This window comes from Lolium rigidum, chromosome 5, assembly GCF_022539505.1.
Source record: "Lolium rigidum isolate FL_2022 chromosome 5, APGP_CSIRO_Lrig_0.1, whole genome shotgun sequence".
Classification (NCBI taxonomy): domain Eukaryota; kingdom Viridiplantae; phylum Streptophyta; class Magnoliopsida; order Poales; family Poaceae; genus Lolium; species Lolium rigidum.
Window position 1 is genome coordinate 103366937 of NC_061512.1, and position 16697 is coordinate 103383633.

General features: G+C 46.7%; 2 protein-coding genes across 3 annotated transcripts; one reads left to right on the forward strand and one right to left on the reverse strand.

Annotated features, from left to right (window-relative positions):
* Positions 1-9552: 9552 nt before the first annotated feature.
* On the forward strand, positions 9553-12137 carry LOC124652291 (V-type proton ATPase 16 kDa proteolipid subunit). Its single transcript, XM_047191307.1, has 3 exons — positions 9553-9805; positions 10111-10396; positions 11727-12137. The coding sequence occupies exons 1-3, from the start codon at positions 9727-9729 to the stop codon at positions 11857-11859; spliced, it is 498 nt and encodes a 165-aa protein (XP_047047263.1). The 5' UTR covers positions 9553-9726; the 3' UTR covers positions 11860-12137.
* Positions 12138-13706: 1569 nt separating this feature from the next.
* Positions 13707-15471, reverse strand: LOC124653001. Of its 2 annotated transcripts, none has more exons than XM_047192050.1 (2): positions 15336-15471; positions 13707-15222 (listed from the first exon to the last, which is right to left on the reverse strand). In XM_047192050.1, the coding sequence occupies exons 1-2, from the start codon at positions 15366-15368 to the stop codon at positions 13855-13857; spliced, it is 1401 nt and encodes a 466-aa protein (XP_047048006.1). In that variant the 5' UTR covers positions 15369-15471; the 3' UTR covers positions 13707-13854. The 2 variants fall into 2 exon arrangements, with proteins under 2 accessions (XP_047048006.1, XP_047048007.1); XM_047192051.1 differs by having other exon boundaries at positions 13707-15227; positions 15336-15422.
* Between the last annotated feature and the right edge of the window lie 1226 nt (positions 15472-16697).

Below are 16697 nucleotides of genomic sequence, written 5' to 3' on the forward strand. Positions count from 1 at the left end.
GTCAGTAGATTAATAAAATGGCCTTTGCGCATACGACCAGCCGGTGTTGGCAAACCCAGGTATTTCTCTTCAAAATCAGGGTTGACAACCTGAAGGATATTGCGGACCTCTTCTTGTGCCTCCTGTGAGCAAGAACTACTAAAGATGATAGAGCACTTAGAAGGATTAATAAGTTGGCCAGTGATGTCTACGGGTGCTTCTATTCTTGTAGACAGTGTTGGGCCTCCAAGAGCAGAGGTTTGTAGAACAGCAGCAAGTTTCCCTTAAGTGGATCACCCAAGGTTTATCGAACTCAGGGAGGAAGAGGTCAAAGATATCCCTCTCATGCAACCCCGCAACCACAAAGCAAGAAGTCTCTTGTGTCCCCAACACACCTAATAGGTGCACTAGTTCGGCGAAGAGATAGTGAAATACGAGTGGTATGAATAAGTATGAGCAAGTAGCAATGGCGCCGTAAAAGTGCTTGCCGGCGTGCGGTTGATGGTAGTAATATTGCAGGAAGTAAAGATGCAGTAAAACAAGAAACAAGCAGCGATAGCGATATTTAGGAACAAGGCCTAGGGATCATACTTTCACTAGTGGACACTCTCAACATTGATCACATAACAGAATAAATAGATAGATGCTAGACTCTACACCCTCTTGTTGGATTATGAACACCACTAACTCGTGTAGGATTACACGAACCCTCAATGCCGGAGTTAACAAGCTCCACAATATTCAATGTTCATATTTAAATAACCTTAGAGTGCATGACAGATCAACATAACCAAACCAAGTACTAACATAGCATGCACACTCGTCACCTTCACACTACGAAAGGAGGAATAGATCACATCAATTCCATCATAGCAATAGTTAACTTCATAATCTACAAGAGATCACAATCATAGCCTACGCCAAGTACTACACGATGCACACACTATCACCATTACACCGTGCAGGAGGAATAAACTACTTTAATAACATCACTAGAGTAGCACACGGATAAATTGTGATACAAAACACATTGCAATCATAAAGAGATATAAATAAGCACTTCACTATGCCATTCATAACGGTGAATAAGTATTCCGTGAAATATAGCCTAAGAGACCCACACGGTGCACACACTCGTCACCTTTACACACGTGGGACAAGGAGTCTCCGGAGATCACATAAGTAAAATCCACTTGACTAGCACAATGACATCTAGATTACAAGCATCATCATATGAATCTCAATCATGTAAGGCAGCTCATGAGATTATTGTATTGAAGTACATAGGAGAGAGATTAACCACATAGCTACCGTGCATGCCCCGAGCCTCAATGGAGAACTACTCCCTCCTCATGGAAGACAAGCAGCGTTGATGAAGATGGCGGTGGTGTCGATGGAGGAGCCTTCCGGGGCACTTCCCGTCCCGGCGGCGTGCCGAACGCAGACTTCGTCCCCTAGATCTTGGCTTCGCGATGGCGGCGGCTCCGGAAGGTTTTCTCCGGTTTTGTCGAACGCCTCGTGGTTTTCGCGACGGAGGCTTTAAATAGGCGGAAGGGCAAGGTCGGGGGGGCCTGGGGCCACCAGACACTAGGGCGGCGCGCCCCCTCCTGGTCCGCGCCGCCACCATGTGTGGGCCCCCTGTGGCCCCTCTCTGACGGTTCTCGGGTGTTCTGGAAGCTCCCGGGGATTCTAAGATCTTCGGTGTTGATTTCGTCCGATTCCGAGAATATTTCCTTACTAGGATTTCGGAAACCAAAAACAGCAGAAAACAGCACCTGGCCCTTCGGCATCTCGTCAATAGGTTAGTTCCGGAAAACGCATAATAATGACATAAAGTATGTATAAAACATGTAGATATCATCAATAATGTGGCATGGAACATAAGAAATTATCGATACGTCGGAGACGTATCAGCCAGTATCTTTTGCATACACGTCCATAACTTGTTTCACTCGTAATGCTTCATCAATAGAGGCTCGAAAGAAAAGCAAGGTGTCATTCGCAAACAAGAGATGAGATACTCCCGGTGCACCTCGGCATACCCTGATTGGAGAAATCCCATTATTTACAACTTCACTTTGCAAGAGAGCAGAAAGACCATCGACCACGAATAGAAATAAGAAGGGTGACAAAGGGTCCCCTTGTCTTAAACCACGTGTCGGAGAAAATGCTTCCAAAAGGGTTCCGTTAAATTTGACTGAATACCTCACCGTGGTGACACATGCCATAATCCACTGTATCCACCGGTGAGAAAACCCCATTTTATGCATAGTAGACTCCAAGAATTGCCAATCTACTCTGTCGTAAGCTTTTGACATATCCAACTTGTAGGCACAATAAGAAGAATTCACAGACGTACCATGTTCCATATAATGCAAACACTCGAATGCTAGGAGGGCATTATCCGTGATCATCCGTCCAGGAACGAAGGCACTTTGGTTTTCTGATATAATATCACCTAGCAACGGCCTCAATTTGTTCACAAGGCATTTAGAAACTACCTTATCCAGCACATTGCACAATCCAATGGAGCGGAAGTCTTTCAACTCAGTTGGATCATCAATCTTTGGTATAAGAACAATTAAGGTATCATTGGTACCTTTTGGCATGAGACCGGTAGCGAAGAAGTGTCTCACCGCGTTAATCACATCCCTCTTCAAATGTCCGAATTCCCCTGCTAGAAGCGTGCGGGAAAGCCGTCCGAGCCAGGAGCTTTTAAGGGACCAATCTGAAAGAGGGCGTCAGAGAATCATTACACAAGTTATCATTCATCGTTGCAGTGATTTGTTCCTGGACCAAACCAGTTATGGGACTGCTATCAAGAGAGGGGTCACGGGTGTACAAAGACTGAAAGAAGGATACAACCATACGATGCATATCTGATAGGACAGTGTGAACAACTCCATCATCATTCTTTTATTTGGCTATCTTATTCTTCCTTGCACGCCAGATGGCCTTCCTATGAAAGAATTTAGTATTTCTATCACCTTCCTTTAACCACGCAATCCGTGATCTTTGTAACCAGAGCATTTCCTCCTTATAAAGAAGTTCATTCATCATATCACTCGTACCACAAATTTCCGAGCGGGGAGCATCATCCTCATGTAGGTTTGTCAACTTCTGACGAAGTCGAATTAATTCTCTTGTAACATTGCCAAACTTTTTCCTACCCCAGGCATGCAACTTACGCATCATAACATGTAGGCCCATAGTAACAGACCCTAGATCATCGAGCGGACCAAGTTCCCTCCAGGATGTATCAATGAGTTCCTTCATAGCCGGGTCACGCTCCCAAAAAATCTCGTACCTCAACTATCATCCTTGAAGAGCAGGGCGAGTTTCCTTTGCCAACATCAAGAGGACTGGGCAATGATCTGAACACGGACTTACTAGATGCACCACATACGAGTCAGAGAAAATATCACGCCAACTATTGTCTGCCAGAGCCCGGTCAAGATGGACACGAACATTACTACTGCCCACACCCTCTTGTTATCAAAAGTAAACGGGAGTCCAGAGAAGCCTAGATCATTTAGTTCACAGATTTGTACACAATCTCGGAAGGCTGCCATTTGGGCTTCTGGACGTGGACATGCTGAGAAGTGCTCATACTGCCAGAGTGTTTCGTTGAAATCTCCCATCACGAGCCAAGGTAAGGGCGAGGGCGCCTTCAGCGTGGAGAGAATGGACCACATATGATGATGGTCGCAAACTCTTGGCTCCCCAATAAACGAATGTCACATGAAATAGCAGCTCACCATGGCTCAGCCGGACATGGGCATCAATAAAACGCGGACCAGAGTCCTTTATATCCATGAAGATGCTCTCATGCCAGAAGAGGGCAAGACCCCCACTCATACCAGCACTATCAACTCCGAAGAAGCCGCGGAGTCCCAGACGATTTCGAAGCCACCGAACACGATCACTCTGCTGATGGGTTTCACAAAGAAAAACCAAACGGGAACTGTGTGTTCTAAGAAGAACAAGAAGCTCATGATCTGTTGAGGCGTTCCCTATACCCCGACAGTTCCAGCCAATACAACTCATTGATCTCAGCGGTCACCCTCAAAGGATGACGCCGATCCATAATTTCCTAAAATAGATGTACCATCTTCCTTCTTGTGTCTCTTTTTATCTTTCTCTAGTTGACCATTTTCCTCTGTCCCCAGAGATTCAGTGTTCACATCCCTCCAGAGAATTGGTAAGTACCAAAGCCCCCACATCCTCTAAGCTAGATTGCTCAAACGCTAGTCTTTTCTTAGCGGTTTTGTCAGCCTCAGACATGTGATGATCCCTTGGTTTAATGGGGCTAGAGGCAGTATCAGAAAGCTCCATGTCCTCAGAATTAAACCTTCTCTCTGGGTGGTGGCGCCAATCAACAAAGTTGCCTCTCCCCCGAACTGTCCCTCTACCTGGGAAGCCTCTCCCATAAGAATTAAAATCATTCATGGCACCTCGACCATCTGCATACACTGGCGTATCACGCCCACTAGAAACAGGCCGTGTTGAACCAGCCACTCGCCCACGCCATGGAAAGGCATGGATCCAATCACCAAACTTCAGCTCCTTGTCCTCGAACACACCAGTACCACATTCCTTGTATTCATGACCAATTAGCCCACATGCAAAACATAGCATACCCAACTTTTCATACTTCACTGCAAACACCGATCTCTTCCCTCCCAAGGAGATTGAGACAAAGCGGGTTAGCGGCTTACGAACGACTTTTTTTTAAGAGCAATAGATGAAAAATCACAGCAATGGGAAAAATTACATGAACTAGATTTAGATGTGCGCCTTGGCGCACGACCCCGTAGAATTCATATTGATCTACATTTTATATAACGGTGATAAAAAATTAAGTGAGAAAATGGTAATATGTTTTTTAGTTTTTTCTTTCAAGGAAACGCAAGAGATTTTGCGTTCGATTTCATTGAATAGGAAGAAGACATCAGGGGAACACACACGATACACACACATACACGATCGTCCTCACCAAGCGAATACAACTTGGTAAGGAGGTGCCCTCGACTATAGACCATAACAACAATAGGCTCCTGCTCGCATGCACGGCGTCCTCCACCAGCGGAGGATCGGTGGAAGGATATTAGAACGGAGGGGTGCACGGTCGTGGCCCGTCCAGCCCAGGTCGGGCCGCAGCGTTGCCGCCAACCTCTCGCGCAGCCGGGCACCGCGCCACAACGCCTTCCAACGCTCCGAATCACTCGCTTCCACTCCGACTCGCCGAGGTCGCGCGACCCGGAAGGCGATGCTTCTTCGCACGAAGGAGCCCCTGCCAGTGGTGCGCGCACGCCCTCACCGCCTTTGGCGGTCGGGCGACACCGGTACCGGCGGCCAGGGATGCAAGTTGAGCGGTGGCTTTTTTCACCAATGAAATTGAACACTAAGAATGGATAGTAGGATGGCTCAAATCCAATTCGTTTGTTAGTGAGATTGTCTATGGAGTAATAATGCACATGAGAAACGGAAATCCTAATTCTTGCAAAAAAAGCAGAGCAGAGATATTATTTTGATTCATTCGGCTGCTGTATATAAACTTCAATTTCTACAAAAGGAAAAAAATAATAATGGAATTGAATCAACAAATAATAACAGCTTGTGTGCCTATAATGTATCAGATAGCCAACAACTTTGGCCTCATACAATTTAAATATTTTTTCTCTACACCAGAACAACAATCTCCCAAGATCTTCGGCTGCCGATGTTTAAAGGAATGGCATGACACATGTAGGGAGGCCCCTGGTTTACATAGAAGCATGTGTAGAGCATAAATGAGATGGCTGACTACTCTGCATCCGTTTTGTAAAAGTCATTGGTACTATGTAAGGGCATGAATATATGAGATCACATGATTTTTCTAAACAAAAACTATTCCACATAAGTCGCTATTCAAACATTTCCGAGAATATATATAACATAAACATAAACAAACTCTTACCCAATCTGATGACCTTTCATACCTTCCGAGAATATATATAACATAAGCACAAACAAACTCTTATTCAATCTGATGGCCATAGAAAGATGAATGTTCTGTCAGTTTCAGTGGAACTTTGTTTACTTTCATAGGAAACAAAACCAAATATAGAAATGAGATATATTAGTTGCTCCTCATGCATCATCTTTGGTGGATAATTTTTCCGAAATGCTATCTCAATTTTGGTAAGAATTTAAAAAAAAAACCTCAAGTAACACATCCTGTACAACAATCGATAAAATAGTTGAAATAAAAAGATAATAAACAATATTATAGACAAAATGGTCGAAACGAAATGGACCATAATAGCGAAAACACCAGCTCGGCAGATCGCAAAAATCGTACTATCGGTATCTGTCTAATTCTGGTTCATATGGTTCATCGATGACTTGTACAGAGCTAAACAAAGTGAAGAACCATTTGCGGATTACCAGTGTGGTGCGACGCTGAAATGTGACACATAGAAGTAGCGAATAAGAATATATAACATCACGTGAGGGTGACCAATAAAATTCCCAAGAGATTCACACGTAAATATAGGCAGGGCAGCAACTGCATACATAGCACAATTGAAATAGGAAAATACATTACAATACTTATTAGCATATGGTTCTGATACATAATACATTACAATAGTAATTAGAATATGGTTCTGATATAACCAAAGTATTTTCTGTAGAGTAAAAGTTATTCTAGAGCATGTCTCTCTAGTAATACTTAATCTGTCCTGGGTTGCTTAGTTTTTCTTTTTCTTTTTCTCTTAGCAGGCTAGATCACAGTGTGGTGTTAAAAGGGGCTACAGCTCCAGTTTTGTTTTTCCAGGATGTGCAAATTAAGGAGAAGCCGTGGACTGCCCATTTTGCAGTCAAATTCTGATTTTCAAGTAAGGAAGCTAAACAGCAAACAACATCTGCATTTTAAGCAACCAAGCAATCATTTGTACTGCAAAGCAAACAGCACCTCAGTACCTTACTACACAGCAAACAACACCCTTGTACTAATCAGACTGAAATCAGTCAAAGAAGCAAAGGTAACCACAGAAAAAACGTCAATAGACTAAAAAAAATCAAGTGGCTCTGCTTGATTTTCCATCACCATAGCTGACAAACATGGTAATAAAAATCATCGGATGTATATAACTACAATACTCAGTTAGTTATCTGATTTGGTATAGCAAGAAACACTGGATAAATTTTCTTATCTCGGCATGCATTAATAACCGACCAGGTAAAATTGTAGCCTAAGCAAGTAAATAATCTGCGCATATAAAGGAAAAGGAATCAGCTCACATGGTCCGAAAGAAGTGATAAAACCACATGAACCGAAGAGCTGAATATTCCGTGAGTGGCTCAGTACTTGTAATCGTTGATCTATCATCATCATCTGCGAAACAAAATACAAACACGAGAAAATTAACTAAGAACCTTATTAACCATGGACTGCAAATAGTAATTATGCATTTCGAACTAAACCGATGTGTACTTTGGCGCCACAACATAAACTGAACCGAAAGCTAGACATTTGTAGTTGTTGTCGTAGGTCTACAACAAATTGTTTTGTATGAACCATAACCTCACAATTCAGAAATCGCTTGCTACTTTTGTTTACCTTCACTCCAAGTACAACTTCGTCTCAGCTATCTAGCAAGGCCACCGGGTAAGCTCCATCCATGGATGCACATCTAGCAAGGGGAGACTGCATTTTAGTACACCTATCTACGGACCATCAACAAACACATTGTTTAGACCCTCTTCCTCAAACCACCGGAATGCAAATGACCAAGAGGACACAATAATACAATCCAAGAAATGGCTAACTGAGAACAACTTATAAGTACTTGGACTATGCATGACATTTATCTGATTATTTAGTATGCAACGAAGCATTAACGAGTAAAAACGAAATATTTATTAAGTAAGCGAGCATAAACATTTCATGGATGAATATTCACCTTTAGGTTGCCACGATTTTCATCAAAAACTGGTAGGCACGAGATAAAAAAATCTCCACAAACAAACCTAAAAAGAGAGAAGTGGAACAAAGTGTTACATATCTAGGCAATCAGGATTTAGCAACATCATAGCCAGTATATAAGATAAATTTATCAAATACATCTGAACAAAATGGAACACTCGTAAATTGGGAGAGAGCTGCACCATGGCCACGGCTTGGCTGAGCCTCCTTCCACGTTGGTCTCCCATGTCCTTGTGTGGCATCTCTCTTCGGAAAGTGGTGTAGAAGATGAACAAATGATAGGAGAGCAAAAGTTTACACATGCCATTGGACCGATGCGGGGCGTGGATGAAGGAATCTAGCGGATGCGTACTCGAATTTGCCTCTTCTCCCTAATCTCGGTCTGCAGCTGTAGGAGCTGGGTCACACAGCGCCACACTGCCTCATCCGCATCTCCAACCTAGGATGAGCGTGTGCGAGGGAGGGCCTGGCCCCATTGCGTCGAGACGAAGGTGACAGCGACGGGACGCGGATTGAGGATGGGAGCTTGTCCGGACGCCGGGCGCAGCACTCCTTCCGCCGTCGGAGACCCGCCGTCGCCGCTCACCGATGGGCGCCGCCGCCGCCAAGGCCCGCGCTTGCCGCCGGCCGCCGCCCGGGCGTGCGCTTCCTGCCGCCGACGCTCGGTCGCTCCATGTCGCTCCTGTCGCCATGTTTCTCCCCGAATCGGTGGGGAAGTGGGAGAGGAAGGCGAGGATGAAAGACGCCGCCCGGATCTTGGTCCTCGTCGCCTTGGCCGAGCCGGCGCAGCTCGCGGCGTGGCTCCTCCCGACAACGCGATGATTCGTTGCGGCGGTGAGCGGGGCGGACGGGCGTGCCATAGCGGGGCTCGCGCCCAAGGCCGACGCCCGCTCGCGCCTTGCGCGGTGGCCGCGCCAAGGCGGACCGGAGCCATCAGAGATGAGGTAGAGGGAGGAGTGGGAGGAGAGAGATGGGAGGCGAGGCACAGCGAAGAGGAGTTGCGGCAGGAAACCGCCGCCATGGGCGGATCTCGCGCGGGGATTGGGCGAAAGTGGGCTAGGGACGTGGGGGAGGAAGAGGGGCTGGCGGCGGCCGCCGCCGCACGCGCACGGGAACGGGAGGGGAGGAGACGGCGAGGGGAGAGGAGGGTAACGAGCGACGCGAGAGGCTGGGCCGGGAGGGCTTCATCGACCCATGGATAAAAAACGGGTTCGCGCGAGGGCCTCGTCCTGGACTACTCCACTAGTAAAAAAATGGATGGACAAGATTGCCAGAGGGGTAAGATCCAACGGCCACGAGCAGCTAATCTCTGTGAGGCCCCCTATGGATGGGACATTATGAAGCAAGACGTTCGTAAGCCCACCTATTTCCCATTCATGTTTTTGTTTTTTGAAAAAATGCTCGGTCTTCTAGCACGACTCGTGGATCCGCGAAAGGCCGAAAGAGCATCAACCACGTATCTCCACGGGCCCACCTATTTCCCCATCTACACCCCCGGACAAGGACAGCGGTGCCCCGCGACCAGGCAACCACAGCTGCCACATCGAGAGGGGCAAAACTGTCAACTTGAAAGAACATCGCACCCCACCACGTCTCGTCTTCTCCTCCTTGCCATCCCACCCCAAACGCCCCTTCGTCAGATCAGATCGCCAGAAAACCGAAACCAAATCCCATAGCCAGAGCAGAGAAGCTCGATCTGCTCTGTTACCCGGGACGACGACGAGCTAGAGGGATCCCCCGATCGCGGCAGCAGCAGCAGGTGCAGGAGCGAGAAGATGTCGTCGGTGTTCAGCGGCGATGAGACCGCCCCCTTCTTCGGCTTCCTCGGCGCCGCCGCCGCGCTCGTCTTCTCATGTACGATTCTCTCCCACCTCTTCACAATTCGCGCGCACTAGCTTACATCCATCGGGGGAACATTGGAGCTCTCGTCATGTCCCTTCTCCGATCCGTGCGGATCGGCGGAGGGACTTTCCCTAGGCACTTTCCCTGCTAGCGCGCTGCTCGTCCGATTCCATCGGTTCGATTCGGTTAGCAGACGAGCACGATGCGCGCGCTTGCACTTGCGCTCTGCGTTTGATCTGATTTTTGGTTGCGCTTGGATTAGTCCGTGCGATCGCTGACGAGATCTATCTCGAATCTGTTTGGGGAATGGCGTGCAGGCATGGGGGCGGCCTACGGGACGGCCAAGAGCGGCGTCGGCGTGGCGTCCATGGGGGTCATGCGCCCGGAGCTCGTCATGAAGTCCATCGTGCCCGTCGTCATGGCTGGTGTGCTCGGTATCTACGGCCTCATTATCGCCGTCATCATCAGTACCGGGATCAACCCCAAGGCCAAGCCATACTTCCTCTTCGACGGATACGCGCACCTCTCTTCTGGGCTCGCGTGTGGCCTCGCGGGGCTTGCTGCTGGCATGGCCATTGGCATCGTTGGTGATGCTGGAGTCAGGTAAGCACCCCTTTGATCTTCTCTTTTCTTATCGTTGTGGGCATTGATTTCGCTGGTATGCTATTACTTTGTTCATAGTTAGTGTGCCTGTTAATGCACACGCTCGTGCCTACATAATTGTAGCTATCATATGTGCATTTGAAGAGATGTGTTTGGGCGGATAGTTCTGATCAGTTCATAGGCCTGAATATATTAGTTGATTTGTTCTGTATTTGCTCAGTGTTTAGCTTGTGCATCACTGTTCAATTTACATTTGTTCTCTTTGGTAGCCTACCCCAACATGCTTGAGAACAAGGCTTTGATGTTGTTGTTGTTGTCTCTTTGTCTATCATCTTAGCATAGGCAAATGTTGGTCATTCTCTACACAAATCCACTTAGATTGTTTATAACCAGGCTAACTATTCATAGTTAATTTTGCTCGACATGTGTGCGCCTACATAATTGTAGCAAACATGTGTGCATTTGAAGACAAGTGTTTGGGTGGATGGTTCTGACCAATTTCATAGCCTGATCTGTTTGGAATTTGCTTAGTGTTGACCTTGTGCATAAAAAAGCCATTAAAATTCTCTGTTAGCACACTGTTCGAGTTACATTTCTTCTCTTTGTTCTAAAAGATGACAATAGCACTGTAACAGAGGTTGTTTAGAACTACAATAACTATTCATTAATATGCTGAAATCTCAGGGTGAAGCTGTGCAATATTAACTCATTACAGTCCTGTATACATGATATGACTGGTGTACCAATTATCATAGAAACTAATTTTGATATATAGAAAATGACACTATGGCTACTTCTTCCCAAGGCTACGTATTTTAGATAATGTATCTTTGTTAGTGATGTATCTTTGTTAGTGTGAGAAAAAGACTCCTTTGTTTATGTTTATTTATGCTGAACTTGTAACTGTATACTTTCTATTTGTCCTGGCCTTTATATACAAATCCGCTATATAATTCATCTGAGACGAGAACGCTATACTGCTATGTTGTTTATATTTGTATATTTTGGCGATATGCTGTGTCCTGTCATCTGCAAAAGAAACTTGGAACTGGATATGCATATGTCAACTCCTGCTTTAGGCTTTAGTATCTGTCTATATTAGATAGGTCTTTCCTTTGTACTAATTTGTTTCATGGGGTGAAACCTGATAATAGCTAGAATTACTTAGACTTTCTTGGCACAAGGTTATCTAAATCCAAAAAGATCTTCCTTCTACTACTTCTTGGTATGATGAAGTCATTTTTCATAAGCATGCCACTGTTATATCACTCCCCCAATTGTATGAACGATCAAACTGCACCCCTGTTCTGATCATTGTCATTGTCTACAGGGCGAATGCGCAGCAGCCGAAGCTGTTTGTTGGCATGATCCTCATTCTCATCTTCGCTGAGGCGCTTGCTCTCTACGGCCTCATTGTCGGCATCATCCTGTCATCCCGAGCTGGCCAATCCCGCGCCGATTAGGCACTTTGCCACACGTGGCCCTGTGTGGCCTCCTGTTTTATATTGTTATATTCGGACAACAAACTGAGCTCTAGAAGTTTATTATGCCTAGTTTTCTTCTGTTTTTTCGAGAAAAAAACATTGTATCCAAGGGTGTTTGCCCTGCCGTACCATTCTTTTTCCGTCAGGATGTTGGGTGGTGGTTGATGCTTATTTATGCACAGTTATTTATTTATTTTTGGTCTGGCTGGACGGTGTAATCTGGTGAATAAGCAAGAACATGCAATGCAATTGATCTTCAGTTATGCTCCTCTTCAGTTTATTCGTTCTTGTGAAACATCTTTTTGGAAAAGAAGTTGCATGTGGTTTCAGCCTACTAGTAGTTCTCAATATCATTCTACTTACCTTTGATTTGGAGGAAACGTACAGGAATAGGAATTTTCCAGAGAAGCTACTATTTACTCATTTGATTCATAGGAATGGTGTGAGATAAAAGTAGAGGATTTTTTTTTCGTCAGATCTCACTTTGAAGGCAAAATGCACAGGAAATGAAAAATTCACTCACACCTCATTCTCTGAATCCTGTGCACAAGGAACGAGGAAAGTTTTACATTTGCAGTCCTTTCCTATCCCTATTCCTTTGATTTTCCTATCCTACAAATCAAAGAGGCCCACTTAATGTTTGGCAACAATGTTCCTCATTTGAGATGGAGAGTTTTAAAGGTGAATTCTTGAAGCTATGGTACTCTTGTTCAGAAATATTGATCAAACGATAGCAGCTCAGCGCAGTATTCTCTGATATGACACTGAGTCAGAATTCCCAGCACCAGCCAACAGCTCTGCCGATCACCTTTTGCTCGGAATAGTCAGTGTGCTACATTTCTGGTTTTCCAATATTGTCATCGTCAAATAGAAATGTTAAAACCTTTAGACAGAAAGTGATGAATCCACCGAAGGTACTGCATACCCAAGTTCTATCTTCAGACATGTGGCTGTTGCAAATTCAAAAAACTATCACATCTGCGATACCCTGACATGTTTGTCTGCTCCCAAAATTTGAAAAAACAGATGTGGATGGTCTGTGGAAAGACCGTTACTCTCGTTATATTATTAGTGGCGATTACATTATAGCAGATTAACCACAACCAGGTTTGAATTTCAAAGAATTTCGGCTGTTCTAGTTAAAAAAAATGTATAAACATGTGTTATTACCTTTTATGTACATTACACATTAAGTAAACAGCCCAAGATCAAGTTCTTCTCCACCTTGGGGCCAAGATGATCACCCAAAGCCAACATGTACCTAACAATTTCCCAATCTACTGGAACGATCTCCCCATGGATGTGCATTGTGTGAAAAGGGAAAATACTCAAATGGAGTTCGCTTCAGGCAGAGCAGATCACCAATTGGAGGAAGCATGCAGAATGTAAGCCAGTTGACAGGTTTGTGCTTTTGGCATGTGGGGACACAAGCAGCAGCTGGAGTGGAACTGAACAAGCATCATCATCTTGCCCAATCTGGAGCTCCAGAAATGGGTAGGTTTCAGTGACAAGAATCCATCTTGCCCAGTCTGAGGAATCTAGCCTCTCTAGGCTATCAACCTAGGCAGAGCCATCTTGCCAAATATATCTCTGATGCTAGCACCAACGTATATATGTGCCATCCATGCATATTTCAACTAGTTCCTACTTAGTAGTTTACTCACTATTTTCCATGGACTGATGAAAATAGAAGGAATTGGAACTCAAAATGATTAAATTGCATAGAAGGTTAACTGATTAAGCTGAACCTAGATGGTTACTAGATTCATAGAATGGGTTTGACAACTTCTAGGGCTTGTGCAGTGGGTTTCAGTGATTGAACAGGGTAAAAGCTTAAAATTTCCACCATTAATATGTCGTATATGCACTAGGAAATATGGTGAATACTGTAAAGAAAAAAGATGGTACAAATATGAGAAGAAAGTAAGCAAAAGGGACTAGTGTTCTCAACTCAGGTGAATTATTCTCCCTAGGCTAGCTAATCAAGAAGTCGTCGCTCTCTACAATGAGCGGTGCCGATGGTCCATCAAGCAATAGCGAGTCCAATGAGCTTGGCACATCGATTGGCTTGTCGGTGCAGCCCGGTGCGGATGCTGGGTCCTCGACGGCGTGACCTGCCGTGTTGGCTTGGCGGTCGTCGCGGATAGGAGGCAGGTTCATAAAGCTGTCGACAGGAGCCGGCGGTGACATGTCTTGCCGGTTCCGATGCAATTGGAGCACCTTGCGGCGCATATTGGCATGCTTCGATGGCAGGAAGGTGGGGCTCGCCGCAGGCCGGTACTCCGGCAGCAGCCCACCCTGCTTGTACCGCACGCCGCACGCGTTGCACAGCGTGCCCCTCCCCTTTGGCCCCTCCCTCCACTGCGGAGTCTCGGACGTCCCACAGTGCAGGCATGTCTTCCCCTTGTCTTTCGGCCATGGCGCCGGCCCCTTGTGCTTCTTCTTCTTCTTGGAAATCTTTTTGGGCAGGCGCCAAGAGGGAGCAGCACTCTTTTTGGGCAGGTACACAGATGGAGGTGGCACCTCAGGCTCCCAGATCCGACTCTCCGGCGGGGAATTGATGATCGGCCGCGCTGCTGGAGGACAGTCCGGCAGCAGTCTCCCCTTCTTGTACCGCATGCCGCAGGCCGCGCAGACTTCCCTCCGCCCCGTCGGCCCTTCTATCCACAATGGTAGCTCCGATGAGCCGCAGTGCAAGCACCTCGTAACTGGCCGTGGTGCAGGTGCTGGTGCGGCTTCTGCCCTGTGAGTGTGAGGCCTCCTCTCCGCCGCTGACTTCCTGACCAGGTAGATGGCACCCGGCACCTCGGGTTCCCAGATCGGGTTCACCAGCGGCGAATCCAGGATTGTGCTCGCAGCCGGACGGCACTCCGGCAGCGCCCCGGTCTGACTGCAGGCGCTGCAGAGGGTGCCCCGCCTCATCTCCTTCTTCCCACAGTGCAGACACTTCCTCAATCTCTTGGCCGGCTTCTCCCCGCCCCCGCCCACCTCGGCGGCGTCGAGATCCAGCGACGGAGCGACCCGCACGCGCTGGGGGCGGGGGAACCTTCTCCCCTCCTCTTCCTTGGCCGGGTCCTGAGCCGGCGACGGCGGCGGCGGGAGGAAGGAGATCCTGCCCGACCACCAGGCCGACGGGACGGCGCGGGGCAGGCAGGTGCGCGCCTTCCGCGGGACGGCGGCATCCAGGCGGGAGATGACGACGGCGGGGAGCGCCGCGGTGGGGAGCGCGAGGATGTAGAGCTGGGTCTCCCTGGCGCTATCCTCCTTCCCGCCGACGACGCCGCCTCCGGCCATGTCAGTTGGACGGAATCTTGGACGCCTCCGCCTCCCTAATCCTGGTGGCTGAGCTATAAAGAATGCTATCTTTAGGTCACAGAGTTAAAGATGTATGTAAATCAATCCACCACCCAGCCAACCCACGAAAGTACAGAGAGACAAATCAGTAGTAGTGGTACCTCTCCCCCGTTCCCTTCCTCCGCCGTTGCCATGGACGGCGGCTGCCAGCGGGCGGCGGCTGCGACAGTTGACCGGACAGAGCACGATCTGTGGGTGGGCGTGTTGGTCACCGATACACGCTAAGAATGGGGGAAAAAAATGATCGATAGCCTTCCAAGAAAAAGGCACAACACGTGTTTACGCACCATCGTGGAGTAGAGCAAGTCGGGACCATGTCGTGTGCACACACATCCACGAGCGACACACATTTTCTAGGTCCTGTTTGGTTGCTTGCTCGCCAACCTAATTTTCGGCTCTACTCGACCAAAGAAGAAAGCATGTTTGGTTGTCCGCGATACCCCGTGCTCTTGGCTTCACTTCGATTTAAAGGATTTGCATAGAGATTGCGTAGGATTTGGTTTCTATGGGAAAATTTACTATACATGTTATTTGATTCATAGGAATATATCCTATATGAAAATTTTCTATAGGAATCTTGTAGTGCAATTCCTATAGAAAAAAACATTAGCTCATACCTCATGAAAAAATTCCTTTGCTACAATCAAACGCACTTCACCTTCTTATATGATTCAAGTAGACATGTCATTCCAATCCTATAACTTTCATATTCCTATGCTTTTCCTATCCTTTAAATCAAAGGAGCCCTTAAGTCGGCCTTAGGACTGACTTGCAACTTGCAAGGAACACCCGAATCAACTGTTCAACTCGAGCATGTGTAGATAGACACAAAGAGAAAAAATACGTTGGCGGTGTTGATAAAAAAGAACATTTTAGTAGGTGTTGATGCTCTCTAGGCAATGGTGCTCTCTCTTTGGGCATCTTCTTCTTCTTCAAGAGGAATGTTGCGGATTGATCAGCTTCCAAACTTGATGGTGCTCGACCAGTGAGGAGGCGAGTAAAAGTGGGACATCTGACACACGGGCTAGGTTGCGACCGAAGCATATGAAGGATGCGATGTTCATATGAAGTCTCATTAGTGTTGTTCTAGTATTAATGATGGTTGAGAAAGTTTATCTATGAAACTTGTACAAATTTGGATCTTAACCAGCTTGGTGCGCTTTAGGTTGTGCATGGATGGTAGTTCTTTGAACTTGTTAGTTGGTGATCTTAGATTATCATTTTTCGTTTCGTTTTTTTCTTATTCTTTTTTTTGGTTATTTTGGCTCTTTGGAGCTGGTACTGGGATGATGTTGTTCCATTATCTTACGACATTGGAACCTGGAGTTACGCTTCGTATGAAAAAAAAAGCATGGTGATTCGGCTGCTCAGAGTCACAGATCTCCGCCACTGGCTCCATCTCCCTCACGTCTGCAGCACCGGCTTCGGCAGGGCTCGAAGATCCACGACACTGGGTTGCCCTC

Coding starts and splice junctions, on each gene's coding strand:
- LOC124653001 (XM_047192050.1), bottom strand. CDS start 15,368: ATGGCAACGGCGGAGGAAGGGAACGGGGGAGAG. Junction 15,223..15,335: donor AGGAAGGGAACGGGGGAGAG/GTACCACTACTA, acceptor TTTATAGCTCAG/CCACCAGGATTAGGGAGGCG.
- LOC124652291 (XM_047191307.1), top strand. CDS start 9,727: ATGTCGTCGGTGTTCAGCGGCGATGAGACCGCCCCCTTCTTCGGCTTC. Junction 9,806..10,110: donor CGCCGCGCTCGTCTTCTCAT/GTACGATTCTCT, acceptor AATGGCGTGCAG/GCATGGGGGCGGCCTACGGG. Junction 10,397..11,726: donor GTTGGTGATGCTGGAGTCAG/GTAAGCACCCCT, acceptor CATTGTCTACAG/GGCGAATGCGCAGCAGCCGA.